At 41.0% G+C, this 19,993-nt stretch overlaps 1 protein-coding gene across 5 annotated transcripts in view; it reads right to left on the reverse strand.

Annotated features, from left to right (window-relative positions):
- The window catches only part of Trps1 (transcriptional repressor GATA binding 1), a 238,130-nt gene extending 218,843 nt beyond the window's left edge, over positions 1 to 19,287 (reverse strand). Inside the window, exons 1-2 of one of the 5 annotated variants that reach the window (XM_004850192.3) lie at positions 18,017 to 18,672; positions 17,112 to 17,236 (exon numbers count right to left, since the gene is read on the reverse strand). In XM_004850192.3, coding sequence (XP_004850249.1) covers positions 17,112 to 17,169 — 58 coding nt within the window. In that variant the 5' untranslated portion in view covers positions 17,170 to 17,236; positions 18,017 to 18,672. The other 4 variants (XM_004850196.3, XM_004850194.3, XM_013074150.3 and 1 more) reach the window with 4 other exon arrangements.
- Between the last annotated feature and the right edge of the window lie 706 nt (positions 19,288 to 19,993).

The following is a 19,993-nucleotide window of genomic DNA, read 5'->3' on the forward strand; positions in this document are numbered from 1 at the left end:
GAAGAAGGAAATAAATGTTGCCAGTTGTTCCTTGGACAGGGGACTACCTCCTAGAATACATGAAGAACTCAAAAAAATTAGACCTCCAAAACAAAAGACCCACTCAAAAAACGGGCGCATGAGATAAAGTACAAACGGCCCATAAATACGTGAAAAATGTTTAACTTCGCCGGGCATTAGAGAATGCAAATTAAAACTACACCACTTCGGCTCTTGACTACTTGCTACATGTGGGTACCCTGAACGATTTATTAAACTCCCTTCCAAGTGCTTTCCTTTGCTTTCGGGTGGACACAATACACACAGGACACCTAGCAGTCTACTCAACAAATCTGAACCACGATTTACGTCCTAAGGCGGGGGCGAATAGATGGCAAACCTGACCAGCTTTCTTTCTCCTGTGAACTTGGCTCGCCCAGGGCCTGTGATTTCTAGCACTTGCACCTAGGGCTCAGCACTGGCTGTGCACTACCGGATCCGTTGTTACTACAGGTAGCTCATTCCTATGCAAAGTGTGTCGAGCCTTTGGGCAAACTCTGCATCCCCTCTGCTCCCTGATTTTCACAAGTGAAAACGAAGTCCGATACGTTTAATAATGTCCTCCTTCCATCATTAAAGGGGACCACGAAGCTCTAGCAGGCAGGAAGCTATCCCAGCACACTATACGTCCAGCTGGCAAATACAGCCATCTTCAGCGGGCTCACTCCTACATGCAGGCTGATAAGGAACATTTTAATGGAGCCAAAACATACATTTCCTTCCTCTATTTTTTGCAGTTACCAGACAGGAGAGCTAGACGGTCACATCAGGGATTATGAAATGGCAATAAAGCGATTTTTAAGCCACCAGGGCTACCAGAACAGCAGGAGTCAATTTTGCCTACTAGCTTTCAACCGAAAGTATGCACCCTTCAGTTGTGGAAAAGTACAGAGGATTAAAACCCCTACTTATTAACCAGCATGTACTCTTCGGCGAAATGCTTTCTACTGTCATTAACACAGTATCCAAAGTGCAGGCAGATATTACTTCTACAACACCAAGATCTCCTTCAAAGGATTTGTAAAGCTGCTGATAGATAGTGACATCAGAAAAGTAGGTTGAAAGTACAATCAGCTAAGGTTTCTAGAAAGCTTTGGAATGTGTTGGTTTTAAGAAGGTGCAAGTCCTACAAGTAATGACCGTCTTAAGGAGGAGAGAGAGTCACTGACCGGATCGTCTGGATAGCTCCCTCACGGCTCTACGACCACACGGATTTGGGAATGCACAGTGGCGGCAAGACAATTCGAGACTTCCCAATGAGTAGATAAAAGAAACTTCCTTAAAGAAAAAATACCTACATAAAGAAGGCTAAGAATATGATCTTTAAGAATACTCCAAAACTGATCCCTGGCTTTTAAAATGAAACTAAAAGTGTTTAGTAAAAATCAGGTGTTGAGAAGTCTTGGGCATTTTTGTTCCTGGATGGAAAATGTCACAGCAGCTATTACTCCGTGAGCATTTTATTCACCTCTCTTGGGAAGACATGGATATGTTAAAAAGTGAAGGCGAGGCAGGCTCCTTCACTGCCCCCATGGGTGTCAAAGCAGCACGGTCTACAGTCCTGCTCACTGGCTGGCGACCCTACTCACCAATATCCCTGTCAGACCTTCTCCGAATCAGCCTTGCTCCCTGGGCATCCACACCTGGCACCTACTCAGAGGAGACTGACATCCTGGCTCCAACACACAGGCCCCCATCCTCAGGCCGCAACACACACGAAACACGCTGAGAAACATCCAACACACAGAAGTGAAAACCGCATGGTCCTGACTCACCACTGTGTGGCCTAACTAACATCATGACCCTGGACACTTCAGGGGCATGTCCTTTATCATCTTGCATCTTTGCGTACCTCGTAGGGTACAAGGCAGCCCGTCTTTCCATGTGTCTGTAGTTTTCCAATGTATCAGAGCTTCCTGATGCCTGTTTCACAGATAATCCCCAGCCTGGTTAAATGACATTAACCAACGCAAGGCAAGACTTGAGCAGTGAGCCAAGTACAACCTGCTGTCGTTACCAGTGGCATTATCCTTTAGGAACAAAACATCAGGTCACACTTCAAGCAATGTCTATCAATGATGCAACACCATATAATCCCTTCCTCTCTGAACCTAACAGCCCAGTTTCACAATTATCTCAACACCAGAAAGCTTGTGGCCAAGGCATTCTTCTCCCATGTGCCAGGTAACGAAAGCACTACATCCAAAGAATTTGCAAAGAGAACAAAAACGAGTCGGGCACGACCTAACTGTCTATAGCCTTGCGCTGCCAGGTAGATTCTGGTACGTTTTATGCTGCAGCCACAAATTCACAGGACTCTAAAGCAGGTAGGCTTAAATCTGAATGAGTGGGGTGGAAAACTTCAAGAAGGGGTACAGAAGCCCACAGTGTGAGGACTGGGGAGAATCTCTACAGTTTACGTTAGATAAAAGACTTTCCTTAAAGAAAGAAGAGCATGAACAAAAAGGCCGGCTTGGAAATGACCTGTATCAAGAACTGAATACCAGGTGTGGAAGTGACACACTGAGAGCAGACTGGGATGTCCTGGATGCCAAGGTAATAAGCAAGAACTGATGGAGAAATGTGGAGAACCTCATTACTTCTAGAGACAGAATTATTTCATTCAAATCAAAACCTGAAAGCATGAAATCCTCAAAGAAAAGTGCAGAGATTCAGAGGAAAATCCAGGACAGACTAAGAGCGGTGTGGCAGGGATTCCCTGGGAGCCTAGCCAGCAGCGACGCTGGAGAGAACAGCTGGCCACATCCAGTTCATCTGAGATGCAATCAGAGGGAACGACCAGGGGGCTTGGCTTCTACCAAGTCACTGGTGACTTCAACACAGCAGTGGTAACACACAGAGAGGCCTTGGCAATCCCCTTGCATCGGAGAGAGGGAGATTTACATGAAACGAGACCCAGATTCAGGCACCCAGGATTGTCTGCACTCTGCAGTTATATTTTATATCTGCTCTAGGTTTATCTTTTATCAGAAAAAAAGAGAATGGATTTCATATCTGGCTTAGAAATAGTCTAATTAATGGACCTCAAAGAGCAATACTTTGACTTTCTGCCACATCACCTACAAGATGAAATCCATCTGGAAACAAACACAAGGAAGCTTTTTATTATGTTGTACCTTTAGCCTGTTTTAACTTTTCCAAACTGTCAAAGGAGCTATAATATTCAATAATTACTGAGTATTAATTACCTACCGTCCATCCAATACTCACAATGCTAACCTCTCTCTCAGCTTCATTAGCCAATAAGACATCTACAGAACTGCTTTTGGGCTGTCCTACATCCCAAGGATGCTCAATAAACACCACAATTGGATTATAATCCAGGTGGACAGAGGATGAAGCCATTTAACTACATTCTATAAAACATCTCAGATAGTTTTGTTCACAGATATGTCATGAGAACAAGTACCAAGTAGTTTAAAGAACGCTAGAAGAGTGCTTACTAAAAGAAGCTCAACACACTAACACAATTGTGATTCAAGGGAAGTAAAAGGAATCTAAATTATTTAGTAAGTAAAAAGAAAAAATACAATAATTCATCTTATTTAAAACTATTCTGGAGTCGACCTCTTTTAAGAGACCGCAAAAAAGTATGTTCTGATAAAAAAGTACATAATAAGAGTAACAAGGTTCCAACTTCCCAAAGTCAAAGAAGAAAAACTTCAGAGGAGGTAGGCATCTGTAGCGTTCTCTATGTTTGTATCAGGTATGCATTAGAGGTTAAATTATAATTCACAGTAGAAATGAAAAATAAATTCAATTACACAGCAATAACAGAGAAGAGAAAATCGGCTAGCTATGTAGCAATAAGGGGCATTTTCAGCCATTTTTCATACAATATGCTCACTACACCAAGATTTTCTGTGGAATTGCCAGCATAATAGTCAGAATGGCTTTTCTCGTTTTAGAACTACTTTTCAATCAATTCCATTACCCCCTAATTTAACTGATAATTTCCAACCAAAGGAATATGCTTATTTTCCACAGATGAAGTGTTTCATTTTAAAGGTAAAACTTAGCAAACTATTATAAAAACTTTTCACCTGAAAGAAATCCTAAAGAAGCAAAACCAAAGCAAAAAAAAAGAAAAACCAGACTGGCCTCTGGTTCAGAGACAGACGAAAAAAACCATGCAGATAAATGCATGGAGTCTTCCACTTGCACCTGGGACAAAGAAGGTTGCGATGCAGACCTTGGACCAAGCAACAAGTCAGGTTCAGTCTCACTGCATAGCATTCACTGCAACTTTTTAAAATCCAGAAATGGAAACGGCTGTAGCCCTGGGATTGTAAACTGTGTATTTCATTAATGTGGGGTAAGGGTTGCATCTGCCTTTAGTTTGTGCAATTTTACTCTTAGGACTGAAAGATAAGAAACAAGGAATCTAAGTAAGAGGCTTCAGGAGTCTAAGACAGGGAAATCTTTCTGTCTTCCCAATGCAACAAAGCAAATGAATAAAGATTATTTTAATTAAAATAAAAAAGAAATATTAATTACATCCATGCAGTATAATTGAAGTCACAGGTAAAAATGGAAAGTGGAGAAATTCAAAAAAGAAAAATAAGCATTAAATTTATATTTTAAAATATTTCAGCTTTGAAGCTGAAATGTATCATTCGAAAGATAGGACTAATAAGAAAAGCATTTAAAATAAATGAAGTTCTTTTATCATTCTTTCTTCAATTTGTTTTCACGATACTGAGTTTATGTAAAATGCCATGAATGGTTTCCCAACTATGTTTTATTAACAAATTGTGCATTTCAGTCTGAATCTCATAGAGGTTAATCGTGTTTTAACCTGCCAGGGGGCCCATGACCATGAGCAAAGGGAAGTCCAGTTTCCTGAAAGAGTAAAAAAAAACACCTTTAATTCAAATGGGCCGCTATTTTAAAAAATGAGTCTCTATAGAGATAAATGTTTGAAGTATTTTAAACTAAAGGAAGAAGAGTAACAGGCTAGCTTCATATTAATGACCATGTTATAACCAATTTTTCAATGCAAACTGATAATATATCAGTGAATCCAAAGGGGTTAACACTAAGATGTTTGAAAGAAACATTAAACCTAGAGTCTCTGTAGAAACTCTTTAATCCTCCCTGATAATTTCTATATTAAACATTTGATTCCCATATCTCCATAAGGATTGATAAATATACCAACTGATTCAGCATATGATCAATTTCTCACTGCGTATCAGTAAATGACAAATCTAGTCTCACATCCATCTGCAGTGTAAAATAAAGATTAATGAACATTAAATATTCACCAGATTTCCTCAGCAAACACTGAAATGGTCTAATGTTTTACTCATAAGTAGGATGATGATCAGACATCAGTTCAGTTCTTTACCCAAATAGAAGACACTTAACTTTTTATCTTTAATTTTTTCTTTTGTGGAAAAAGATGATTATGCTATAATAGGTAACACCTCAAGTTCCTTCCATTACTCAAAGTAAAATATGACCTGATGTTTGCTGTGATGACAACTGAATCAAACACAAACAGGGAGCAATCAACTACACCTGACAGGCAGATTTAAGTCTTTCACTGGCCTGGGTCTACCTCTCCAACTTCCAAAAGAATCTCAAACCTAGATTCGTATTTGGTCCTTCTGTAGCAAGCAAAACATTATAGATTCGTGCACATACAATGTTCCTATCAGGAAAGAGCTGAAGGCCAGGTTCTAGAGCCGAATCCTAGAATGAAGAGAGTTCACTCAGAGACTACTTCCTCTTCATCTGCATCTAATCTTAGGTGATTCAACTTATTCTTCTGTGTATTTCCTTTTGTGCGTGAGTTTCTTAAGCTAATGAAATAAAATATACATTCTTTTGAGCTCAGGAAGTTTGCTAATAATTTTAAATGATCACTTTTGGTTGAAATTAAGTGGACCAATTATTTCTACAACAGTCTTCACAGAAGTAAGCTTCCTATTTGGAAAAGATAAAAGAATTTGTTGGAATTTTCATTCTTTATCTATATGTAGAAGTTTTTAATTAAATCTGAAAACAGTGTCCAAGCTCTTCTATGATATTCCAAATGGGTACACATTTTTAAATGTACTTTCAAGTAGCCCATTAAACATGATTCAAAATCATCACACTGTGCTAGTGCCACACACTGCTGTGATTATACGGGACCAAAAGTTTTGGTTAAATGTTTGCTTGACATCACAGGAGACAAATGGAGGTGGCTACTTGACAGATGTGTTCCCATTTCTACCAGTGGAGACACCAAACTGCTATTAAATACACACACACACACACACACACACACACACACCCAGAGGAAACAATATAGTCTGTGGAAGCCAATTCCTCTTTTCAGGGAATAGTGTGGGGAGGAGTTAGGGATACTAAGTTTGCGATTTGGTATCTACTTCTTTGAGGCCTAATGAATTTATTCCAAACGAAAATTTTTTTTTTTTGGTACTGGGGATCGAACTCAGGACCTTGTGCTTGGGAGGCAGGCTGCAGAACCACTGAGCTAAATCCCCAGCCCTCAAATGAAAACGTTTCAATCCCCTCTCAGATGTATAAGCAGAGCTGTACAGTAACAGCCTTATTCATCATACATATTATAATTTAAGAATGCCAACCAATGTAGTCATAGAGGAAAAATAAGGCAAAAGCACAGAAAGTTTTCTTTATACTAAAATGTTTTTATGTCACATGAATGTCTCTGTATAGAGATTTCATTTTAATCCTATGCATTAACAGTATTTCTTATTTTCTTATTAATTTTGGAGAATTCCATGGAATGATCTTAAACAAAATTCAACCCTGGTTAAAAATTTTTTAGTTTGTTTTTCTTCAATCAAATTTTAGACACAAAATACATAAAGTGTAAATGAGAATCAATTAAAGTCATACTGTTTAATACCATTCAGAATTTTCAATTAATTACAAAGAATAAATAAGGTGATTTTCCCAATTTTGTTTTATTTGAAGTAAAAATAAAAGTGCGCAAATGACATAGAGAAGAGGATTTCTCCCTCTAGTGACTCATTAGAAATGACCAAAATCTCCTATAAGGGTGGGCCAGGAAAATAGAAATCAGCAATCTCTGGTTTCTGATGCATCAGTTTCTTCCAAGATAACACAAAAGAAAAAATAGGAAATGAAGGAAAATTAATTTGTATTTTATGAGAAATAATAGGGTTCTGCAGTAAGAAAACTGAAAAGATGAAGCACTTTTTTCTTTTATAAAAAGTTTAAATTATAAAAAAAATTTTCAAAATCAACAGACTTCAAGCAATTTAAGGCAATTTGGAAAGCATTTCTCTATAACCAACCCAGAATGAAGGATGTCAATTTGGAAATAATGGAAGCATATTTCACTTTTTAAAAAATTTCAAAAGCTTCTAAAGACAAAAATTCAAGTTAACGTCCGTCCCAATGATTAACTCCGGGACTGCCTGGCCAAGAACAACTTTCGGCACTTAAAACATAAAACTGTCAGTTTCCTCTGCTTGGAGACAAAACATACAAAAAAGCAAACATTCACTGCTATATTTTCACAGACATGAAAGATAGAACGAGCTTTTATAAAAGGTGACCACGGAATATTCCTACGTATTATGATAGCAATGTCACAGCTCTTAAAAATCAGTGGCAAATTCCAAACCTTAGAAGTATCCTTTGTAGATGGCTACTAGTCTAGTTTACGTGACTCCTGAAACCTTAATGGAAATACAATCATTTACTGAACTTAAAGCACTAATATGTTAAGCAGTTTGTGCCTGATGTTATTGAGTGGACATATCATAAATAACAGAAAACTCTTTATTAGAGACCTCAAGGTGTTGATAATGTGATACTTTGCATTCTCTTTATTGTGAATCGGAAACATTTGATGGTGATAATTTTGTAAGTATTCCTCTTCCCTACATCTAGATCACATGCATTTCAAGCATGATCCATGATCGAGTGGGTCCAACTTGTATTTATAAACTTGGAATACAGAGTTGGGGAGAAGTTGAGTAACTAAAATTGCCTTAATCTTTTTGCCAGAAATATGTCACAGTTGGGGCTTATAATTGTTTCCAAATTATACCACAACTTTATTTAATTTCATTCAATGCATTTCCTCCTAGAAATGGAGTGGCAAAGGGCAGCTCAACAGCAAACAATAAAATCAAATTATTATTTCACTGCATATAAGCTTTTTCCACATCTTATACCGCTGCCTCCAAAATATAAATATTATAAAGAAATATACTTAAAAATCCTACAGCTGGCACATTTTTCCACTAAAAGAGTAAACCCTTTTTCCTCCAGAAACTGAAATATAAGACGTCAAATAAGGAGGAAAAGAATTAAAAGAAAAAAATGGTAATAAAGCATGGCAGAATAATCCAGAGGAAGCATGCTTGGTCTCAGTGTAATTTCCTTTAGTATCCTAAAATCGACAGCATCACGCAGCCCACGAGCTCTGCTTACTCTTCTGAAAACCATCCAGAGGGTTTTCAGAAAGGCAGAATTCTGGTCGCACGTTCAAATGCCAAATTAACTCTCAGGACCTTCCACTCCTACAGCAGTGCAGCACAGCAAGCTCAGCAGAAGCACAGGAGAGAGAATGCCTTCTGCCAGGCACAGCCGGAACTAGGAGTGTGACCCAGAGGCGTTTATCTACAACTCCCAGGGACCACAGGCACACAGGTCAAAGTTTTCTATGTCAAAAATACATAAATGAATAAAGCCATGTGCAGCAACAATCCTTACGTTACCACTGCTTTATGGGCTCCTATTCCTCTTCCTTTCAGATATAGTTAGTTATCTATGTATCTATATAGACATATATTTGTTTAAGGGAATTGAAAATGGGGGAAAAAACAAAAAGAAGAAAAATCTGCTTGCGTGAGTATCTACTTTGGATCCTCCATTCCTAATCATTATTAATCTCCCTTTTTAAATTTTATTATTGTAATGACCTATCAAAATATTCAAGGAGTACAAAAAGCACGGGTTTACCTAACTAAATGTTAACTATGGGCTAGATATTGAATTATTCTCAGGATAAAAAGTGCATGATGCATGGGCATACATATAAGCAGACATATGTAACACTAAAAGGTTAAGTTTGGACAAAGTGAATGTGCATAATTACATTCACAGATATAGACATGAAATGTGTATATTACGATTTTTACTATTAGCCTAAAATCTTTTGAGTGACAACTTCCTACTTACAGCTTATCAAATATAAAGGAAAAGTAAAATGTGTTACATATAATTAGGGCATTCTCTCAACATCATAAATTCTCTTAAGAATAGAACATTCTTAAACGAATAAAAAAAGATAGGAGGTAAAAAAAAAAGTTTATTGTAGTTATGATTTAAATGACAGGTTCTTATACTAATTTATCACCTCTTAAATGTAAAGAATGCAATTCTAGTATAAAGAAGAAACTCCTCTTAACTATTTGCTTACAAATTACAGAAAGTAATATTTCCTATTACTTATTACTCTAATGTGTAACTGCTTAAATGGGCCACTAGTGCCTAAATTATTTTCTAAAACTTTCCTAGGTCCACAGAACTAAGGAGTAAATTGTATAATAATCTTTAAAAAGGGCATACATTCAGTGGTAAACAACCATTTGTGGGTTCTTACTTACAATTTAAATCTATTAACATAGACACTCAGCAGCCAAATACAGAAGAGACATAATTGCAAAAGATCTCAATGGTACATCAAGAAATAACTGATAAAAAAATCATTAACCATTTCCATAAGGAGACTAATTTGTACTGAGAAAACTTGGGCCCTTCTCACAATTTATGTCTAATGTACATGAATGATCAGCCTTAACTTCCATCAATTAACAACTCTTTTAGAAGTGAGCTAGATTCTCTCTCAAAAACATTTAATGTCACCACAAATAAAGCAAAAGCGAATGTCAACATTTCTTTTAGGGACACTTCTCTTTTAGAACTACTTCACAGTACAGAGTGACAAATGGGCTGATGTGTTTATTTCTACATTTCCCAGCGCTCAACGTGTGTGAGTAATGACACCTAGGAGCAGGCACAAGTAGAATCTGGTTTTTAATTTGCCTTGCAGTCTTACTCCCACGTCAGTATCAAAATTATAACTAAATTAAGAAATGGAAATGGTTATTACAAAGACTACTGTTATTTCAAAGAATATATAATATCTGAAAACTCCACGGAGTGGCCATAACACAGACACTGCCTATATGAGAAGACAATTACGCGCACGTACGTGCACAGACTTAGCTAGTATGAAGTCACAGGTTCAGCGCTTGTGCTTGTGCCCAGAGAAAGAGAAAAGAAAAAGCTAAACCTAGATGAGTAATGCACCATCCCTCCACGCTGAAGTGTATCATGTAAAAGAAATTAAGTTCCACAAACTAACTTCTGCTGCCTATTTTCACACTATTTATAGATAGATCTGAGTTCACATAAAAACATGGAGAACCTGAAAGAGCAATTCACAAGAATCACAGAAAGCCACATTGTAGAATCTAATCAAGAAATGCGCGTTATATTATGTATCTTCATTGACCTGTACGTTGCATCTAGTCTGTTCAAACTTTGGAAGTAAAAAAACTCTGAGGGGAAATCCTTTTTATCTCTCTCTTTCTACATCTACAGTGAATGTTTAGTGCTTAAGTAGCAGTTGTGCTATTGTGTATCATGCAGCACTGGGCTCATTCCTGATTATTATAATATTCAATTTAGTCCTATAATAATATTAATATTTTGAAAGCGTGAGCAATATACATTGGGTACTATAGATATGTTTATTATTCTTATATTACTTTATCATTCACTATCACAAATACAAATTAACAGAGAAAGCAATTATTAATGCAAGTAAGAGAACTACGCTCCCTTCAAATTAAAGAAAAACAAACAAAAAATAAGCTGTGGGCACTCATATATTTTATCCTAACACTATCAGCTATAGAAGGCAGATGATGACTCATTTGTTTACTCAAGTGTTAAATAATTGAATATATGCTAACTTCTGACTTACTTAAAGGTATCTGGAATATTTTCCAGAGCCTATTTTGAACGTGTCAATCACCTAGCTACGAAAGTTGTTGTACTGTGCTGCCTGATCAAACAGGGCACACAGCAACCCTCGAAACCAGTATTACAAGCCTGGCAAAGAGCATCACATTTGGGTGACGCACAGAATCCGTCACCCTAGGGAAAAACGCGAGCAAGTGTAATACGGAGTCTTTACATGTTCCATATTATTTCTGCATAACGTTTCAAGCTGAGAGAATTGTAAACAACCAAGTGCTAGCCCATAAAACCATCTACTCAGAAACAAGGCTGACACTTCACTGCTTCGCTCCACACAAATGGAACTTTTACAAACGCACTCGGAGGCACTTTTTAAAATACACTAAAAGGGGACACTCTGATTTATAGGTTTTTAAAATTTATTAGCAAATTCAGAAGATCTAAGTATCAGGATCACAATCATTATGTTTACCCGCCATACTCCAAACTTCTAGACTTTATAAAATAGGTCCTGGAACTCCTCAAATGATTCCTGCTTAAAGCAGAGTCCATGGCTTGGCGTGTTAAATTTCACCCTCAAGGTGTGCATGTTAGGATCACCACGTACATCACATCCGTACAACTCACCTCTGAGAACACACACACAGACCCACAATCATTCACACACAGCCCAGCCACGGAGAATGCTTCGAGCATTTGCAGGCATCTCCACTGCTGGAATCCTGCTCAAAATACAGGCTGCCTACTCCTCACCATCAAACTATGACACAAATCAAAATATATTACCTTTGTTCAAACAACGCTGCTGTTCATTATATAACAGAAAGTGTCATCCTTGGACTGCCAGGAAGCAAGGTAGTAGCGGTGGGTTCTTGGAGCAGAGGTGGTACAGAATGGTTGGAGGCAAAACCGAAACATATTGTTTAAGTAAACCTTAAGGGGAGGGATGAAATGCGCAATTGATGGATTTTTTTTTTTTTTTGGTATCATCTTCCACAAAACCCCCTACCCCTCCCCACTGCTCTGCAGTAAACAAACTGCTGATATTCAGAGACTATAGGTCCAAACACTTCCCTCTGCTTCCTTTTCCTTCTTCCTAAACTTCATTTTTCACCATTCTCTCAGTTTTCAAGTAACAAACTAACATCATGAAATAAACATCTAATGACAGTCGCTCAGAACTGCTGAAATTTATGTTTGAAGACTTTGTAAAAACTGAACAAATCATGACTGACTCCCAGAAACTTCCCACTACGCTGGTGGGAATAAAAGAGCTGAAGTTCCTCTAGTTTTTCCCTTGACAAATCCTTAAATTAGCAAAGAAGGAATACCTGGGATTTGAACTAAAGGCTGTAGCTCTTACCCGAAAAACTGAGACACACACACAAAGTAAGTCAAAACTGTCAAATTTTTAAACAAAGAACACTTGCAGGGCCTGGAATACACAGCATGCTTTTTCCAATGATAATTACTGTACACACTCTACTCCTGCTCCGGAGGACACTTAATTATTTTCTGTATGTATTATTCTTGAATGTGCAGTATATAAAAAATAAGAATTTCACTGGAACGAGTTTGGGATTAAAAGCAAAGTCCACAATACATAACCTTAAGATTTAAACCTCCCAGCAATGATTCACATCAGAAATGCGGACACGGACTTCTCAACCCACCCAATGGTGCCGAGGGGCCTACTTCTGGGTGGAGTACCTTTCCCAGAGGAAAAACTACCATCACAAATCTTTCTGCCCCCGAAAAGATTTTCCTGCTTGCCAGCTTCTGAAGTTGCCCCCGTCCATCAACACCACCAAGATAGGTCTTAACTAAAGTTCTGTTTCCCTGTACAAAGCCAGAAAGAGAGAAAATGACTATTAAGGGAGGGAAAAAAAGAAAGAAAGGAAAAATACTATATGATTAAATAAAGCTTAAAATGTATCTAAAATTTTAAGGAAAAAAATCCTCCAGTAGAAACACACTGACCATCAAATAATATTTTCAATCTCAAAATCCATTTCGGTAAAGTTTCATCTATTTTCCTTCCTCTGCTCATAAAAATGATTAATGTCACAATTAAGCTTCCACATTTCAGGCTGCTGCTAATAGGTGTGGCATTCTTTATATAAACATATTCATTGAGCTGTCTTCATTGATAACCTTAATTAATTAATCTTGATTGAAACAAAAGCTAATTTTTTCCAAATGAGAAAGAAATAAGCAACGAGAATACCCCTCTTCCCCAAACCCTAAAACTGTTTAAGCCACGGTAACCTGAAATGCACCAGCCATCACAAAGGACAATTGGAGAAATCCGGCCGCGCTCAGCAGGAAAGATTTTTAATAACAGATTGAAAAACAAGAATAAAAATAACTGCATCAACAGAGCCTTTCTTCCTCAGGCCACAAGCCCGTTCTTACTTGAACTTTTTTCTTTTTCTAAAAAAAAAAGCATCTTGGCCACTAAAAACAATCCAGAACATTATTAAAAGTTAAAAGCTACCAATTACTTCTGTCTGTTCTTTTAAAGCAAAGTTTGGCATTACGTCAGTTGGTTTAAAGAAGACAAGAGGGAGAGAGAAAGAGGAGGAGAGAAAGTTTCTACTTGTATAAACTAAACCACCAGGGAAGGTGTCTAACCACTTGTGAAGTATTTACTGCAGGGTTTTAAAGAGCTAGAAACATTTTAAAAATTAAATGGCTTTTATGATTTTTCACAAAGCGTACTTAAGAACAAGCGTATCCTTAATGTCTGATTGGGGGGGGGGGGTTAATGTTATTTTTATTTCAATTATAGCCTTGATTTAGAAAATGATTTCCAATGATGCTTCAAACTGGACGTGCACAGATAATTTCATCTTTGTTTTTTGCTACTTGGGTTTGTGCTTTTGAAAGCAAACAGTGGGGTTAAAAAAAAAAGTAGACATCACCACTGTAATAGTTAGTAGAGCTGCAGTCACTAGCCAGGCTTCTTCATCTAAGGAACTATGAGAACTCAAACCGTTTTCACCCACATCCTTCTGCAAATTCAGGAGAAAAAGTTTCCTTACACCCAAAAAACCCTTTCTAACCTAAATCAAGTTCTACATTACTACACCCATCAGAGAAGCAAACCAAAGACTCACAAATTCAGTTCTCAGAAATATCAGAGCCATTGAGTAATATGACAGCTTAAGAAACAACCATAATTACAACATTAAGGACATTATTTATGAAGGTCATATGTAACAGAATAGTATCTACCAATAAACAAGTGGCTTGGACCCACTTATATTCAAGGGCAAATCTTTACTATTTGCTACCAAACAGTAGTATACAACAATACTCGGTATTTTAGCACATTTACTTTCATTGGCTGCCTAGAGTCTTGAGGAGACAAATGATTTTGAGAGTTATTTTTTAAACTGCCCAAGTTTTAAAACATAAATAATTATTAAAGTGATTTTCAATACATGGCCATTACAGGTACCCTTAAAATTTAGGTTAAATTCCTGCTTGGCAAAGGCTAGAAGAGTATCTTCATATCCTAATCAAAGGGAGACTTGGAATCCCATAAATCATAACTGCCTAGTTACAAGGAATTCACTTCTTTTTCTATGATATTGAAAGAGAGGTATCCCATCTATAAGCAACCCAAGTAAAACCAAGTCTAGATGTACTGGTATTAATTTCCCCAAATTTTAATCACCAGTAAATAAGGAAGATTAATGAGTAAACAAGACTTGGAGCCAGTTATCCATGGTATCAGCAGTCATTGCCACCAAAAGAGGAAGAAAAAAACCTGTTACCTGAAAGCAGGACCAAGGATGAACAACAGGGAACAAGTCCATAAAACCTGACTGTTTTTATCAAATTGATTGCAACTGGTGAGCTGCAATATTCAGGACAGAACTGTCTGAGTTTATAGTTTTCTATGCCTGCCAAAAGCAGATGCAGACTACCACACCAGCTCTCCCGTGGAAACTAAATTAAGCAAAGGCAAACACCAAGTGGAAAGCTGTCAGTCTCCCGAATGAATGGCTTCATTTTACACACCAGACAATATCTTCATAAGAATATGTTCTAATGTGAGCCAGTCATTTTATTTTAGGTGCATCACTTATTACAAAAACAATAATCTTCCTTTAAATCAATTATAGACACCTGCTCATAAATTTTTTCAAGGTCTATTTGGTTTTACATACAACAGCATAGTGTTGTGACATTGCATGCTATCAAAGAGAGTACAGAAGTAAACAAATATAACTTTTAGATATATGTGTTAATAAAAAAGTTTAAACGTCAACATTCATCCCAATTTCAAACTCAGATCTCTAGCTCAAAAGCAACTTGCCGCGATCCTTTTAAAAACTTTCAGTAATCTTTACTTCAAGAAAGATGGTAAGACAAAAGCCTATTAAAACCTAGCACCCTTTTATTTATTGCTTAGTGAAAAATCCAGAGATCATTAATTGAAAAGTGTTGCTTCTATCTCTGCACAGACTCATAACGATAATAGTAATAGAAACGGCACTGAAATACTAAGATCTTAAAAGCGGCCTTTCCGTATACATTCCTTTGCATGTTTGAAGGTTTTCCTAGGGTGAAGACTTCCTTAGGCATACAGAGACCTATATTGTGACTTATCAGAGTAAACTCGCAAGTGGTATATAACTTAAAAAGAAAAACAAAAATTATACTGAAAATATAATAAGGAACTTATGACTAGCACACTGATTTGGATCCCAAACTGTTTTCTAAAGCAAGAAAACAGAAAATTTTTTAAAATCTCAGCCATCAAAATAGTGTATTTGGACTTCACAGATGTTATGACACTTTCCTCCTTAGCTTTACTGCTACCTTCATGAGACAAAGGACAAAATACAAACAGCAGTAGAGATACTAACAGCATCTAAAATTCAAAGGCGTGACAAACTTTCTGGAAGGCATTTGCTTCGTCCCACCATTTATTTGAAGTGTCAGACTTAGTTATTACGTGTGTAAAAGTATTCGACACATACAATCTCACACATAACAGACACATCAGGAAGCCATAAACATCAGCTCACTGCTGGTAAATTATACTTTTCCAACACAGTATTAATGAAGCTTCAGAATGCCTTGCACTTGTAGAAATCAAGTCAGAATGCCGCCATCCTAACTCTATTTCCTCCTCGGAGGTTTTATTTTCACATTATTAATATCCAGAAATAATCTTTCAACTTTTGCACACTAGTGGCCCTGTCTATTTAATTGACCGGAGATGTTTTTATCAGAGGGAGCAGCTTTAAAAGGAAATTAAGAACCCTAAGGAGACATAAATGCTAAGAACTATATGTTTAACTTGTGAAGATTCAGCAGGTCATTAATAAATTTTCACTTAAAGGTAGAAAAAAAAATCCTCAGAATGTTGGTATCATTTCCAGACTGTCTTGTCAGGAAACACTTACCCTCCCCTACAAACCCTGTATTTATTCACAACCCTAGCAAACTCAATGAAAGGTCAAAAAAGACAAATGAAGGCCGCACGATTATTTTAGGTCATCTGCTTTTTAACATTTGCCAGTGGAATAAGAAAGAGGGACTTCTAAGCAACTGAGCAACATGTGAGAGACTTCTCCACAATTGAGCTCAGAAACTTTCATTCTCATTTTGTCCACGTCAAGAACTGGCTGCCGGCATTCCTTCCCTGGACTGTCCCATCCCTGGCATGTTTGACTTGGGCATTCTTTTCTAAATGATCAACTTTTCCTACCATCAGCAAGAAAGTAACACGATGCCAACGAGATCCACAGATTTTAGCCTCGGAGCTGGAAGACTCAGCAGAGTCTTTGAGAGTTTCCTATTTTATTTATGCTTTAAGCAATCAAATTTTAGGCAACAACCAGGCCTACAACAGCCATCTCTGTATAACTCTGTCTCAGGTCCCATCTGTGTTTTGCCTTTGACCTTACTGCGTCTCCCTGGTCCCTTCCTGTTCACCTGGTGCGTTCACAGAAGTTCAGGGCAAAAGTTCCATGAATCGGCCCAATTTGTCTCGCGTTTAATTCTCCGCTCGGCGGCTCGACTTCACTTACCTTGCTTAAACTCTAGCCGTGATTTTCCAGAATAGGGTAAGGATGAATATCCTAACATAATTTTGATTCAACATTAAGATCCATCGCTCTTACTCAAAAAACTTTCAAAGTATCAATTCTGAGGCCTAAAAAGATATAGGGGAAGTAAAGCAGGTCCTACAATTTAGTAAGTCCAAGATATCCCTCCTGAAACCCCACCAAGCCTTCTGGCCCACTAACTTAAATTGCTTTAGAGTCCTAGGGCCATAAAACAGTTACTGACTTCCCAGGGGAAAGGGGGGAAACACCACCAGCGCAGACAGGTACTAACCAAAAAAAAAAAAAAAAAGAGAGAGAGAGAAAGCAAAGAAAAAGCGTTCCCAGACACAAAAACAACTTTGCACTTCAAACGGCTCCCACCCCCGCCCCCTCTCCAATTATTCATGGGGTCCCACAATCCTGGAGTTATTTGGAGCGACAGCGGTGTTTGCCTTGGCCTTTCGGAGATGCTTTTCAGAGGCTGGAGCCCAAACAGGAACCAGACAGAAGGCGCAGCGCCTCTTCGCCGCTGTCCCACCGCTGTCAGCCTCGGAACCCCGCGGGGTCCCCGGCCCGCGCGACACATGGCGCATCCACCGCGGCGGGCGCAGGAAGTGTGCCCCGCGGAAAGGCCTCGCCACATGGCACCGGCGGGGCACAGCCCCGGCCCAGCAGGCTGCCCGGCCCGCTCCGAGGCGGGTGCACCAGCGGATGCGACACCCTCCTTCTCCAGCCCGGCTGGGCCTGAAGGGGGAAAAGTTTCCAGCCAGGCTTTTGCAAACTCTCCAGGGCCAAAGCCGGTGCTGTGCGGTTCTCCCCACTGCGGAGACCCCACGCAGGGCCCTCTCGGGGGACCCCCCCGACCCGCCCGAGTTCTCCCAACTTACTACTCTGCATGCCGGTGCCCGTGTGCTCCCCGCTCGTCAGGAGCCCCCCAGAAAACGCGCAGCGGCGGCGGAGGAGGAGGCGGCGGCGGCCCGCGGTCCGGGCCACCCCCAGCTCCTCCGCTGCGCCGGGGAGGAGAGTCACGAACCGCCCGCGCCGGCAGACGGCCGGGAGGGAGGGGGCACCGGCCTGAAACTTCTTTTTTTGGCAAACGGGGATTTGTTTTTCCTCTTCCCCGGCGGCTGAACTTGACCCTCACTGACTCCAAGGGGCTACTGCAGTTGCAAGTCGCCGGTCTGCAAGGGCTCCGAAGCCTGGGACCCCGGCACCCCAACCGAGGCGGAGAGAGGGGAGCGGGTGGGGTGCGACGGGGGGAGACAGGGGAGCAGGAGGAGAGAGAAAGAAAGAAATCACACGCGCAAAAAGGAAGAAAGAAAATGCATGTGAAACCCGAGAAGGCTGCGCTTGGCTTTCCACACACACTCTCTCTCTCACACACACACACACACACGCACGCACGCGCGCGCGCACACACACTCCCTCTCTGTGTCTCAGGGCTCGCTCGCTTTTTTTTTTTTTTTTTTCTTCAAGAAAGTCACTTTTAATTCCCAGGGCTCCCCGCTCGCCGCGATCGCCCACATTTCGCGCACACGCGCGCGGGCGCAGCGCAGGCGCCCCGTCCCGGCCCCGACCCCGTGCCGGCCCCGACCCCGATCTCCCTCCTTACCTGTTGATTAATCGTCGCGAACACCCTCGCCAGCCCGGAAGATGGTGGCGCGGCGGCCAGAGCCATGAACCGTCCTCTGTTGTTCGCAGAGTTGATCTTGGATTATTGGGGGGGGGGGAGAAAAAGGTCTTTTCCTGCCTCCCCCGGCCCTTCCCTCCCCCCCGTAGGAAAATCAGAGCGAGAGAAAGAGAGAGGAAATGGAGCAAGGATGTGCCCGGTGTCGGTGGAGAGGGGAGGGACGCGGCGGGCGGGGGGGTGGGGGTGTTTTTTGTTTAAAAAAAAAATAAATCGGAAGGCGAGGGCGCGATCGGAGAGGACGCGAGGTTTGCAGAAAAACGATCGGCACCCAGAAAAGAGGCGGCTGGAGATGGCAGTGAGATCGGGGCTTTATCAGAAATGTTATCGCTTGTCAGGACCTCAGTCTCCGCGCATGACGTCAGTTTCAAGACACCAACACTATTAATATCAAAGGAGCCTTCGCGGAGGAAAGCGCCACCCCAGACCCAGCTCCCTTAAAGAGACAGCGCGCGGCCCCGCGCCGCCCCGCCCGCGCCCGCCGCCCGCCGCCCGCCGCCCGCCGCCCGCGCCCCCGGGACCGGCCCGGCCCGCGTCCCCGGCTGCGCGACAACTTGGCCCGCGTCGGGCGCCGCGAATGAGCGCACGGCGGACCCGGCCGGCTCCCGCCCCGCCCCGCCCCCGGCTCCCCGCCCCCACCCGCCCCGCCCCCACCCCGCGCGGGCCGCACGGCAGGAAGATCAATGGGCCCGTGGGGGCGGCCGGGCGGGACCCACCTTGGGGGCGGGGGAGGCGTGGGGCCCGGCCCCCGAGGGGCTGCCCTCCGGGAGCGGGCGCATCGGAGCGGCGACTGCGCCTCGGGGCGCGGGGAGCCGCAGGGGCCGGGTGCGCGGACGGACCCCTCGCCGCGCTCGGGGCTGCCCGTGCCCTGGACGGCCAGCCCCGGACAACTTGAACTCTAGCCCCACTTGGAGAAGAGCGGGGTGGGGTTGCCATGGTTTTGTGAGCAGAGCAGGGGAAGCCGGGGGCTGGGTGGGTGCTCGAGGGGTACCACAGAGTGGATCAAGTGGGGGTGCTGCCCGGTGGGGTTTGCGGGCAGATAAGGAGCTGGGAATTAGGCACGACATTCTCTCTCTACTTCGTGCCTCCAAAGACGCTCCTTGCTAGGAGAAATTGGCTCCACATAAAGTTCACTGAAATGAGCTATTTTTCTTTTTTAACTTCTAAAGATCAACAA

This window comes from Heterocephalus glaber, unplaced genomic scaffold, assembly GCF_053883595.1.
Source record: "Heterocephalus glaber isolate CG9 unplaced genomic scaffold, H.glaber_assembly_v1.0 deba00001555, whole genome shotgun sequence".
Classification (NCBI taxonomy): Eukaryota; Metazoa; Chordata; class Mammalia; order Rodentia; family Bathyergidae; genus Heterocephalus; species Heterocephalus glaber.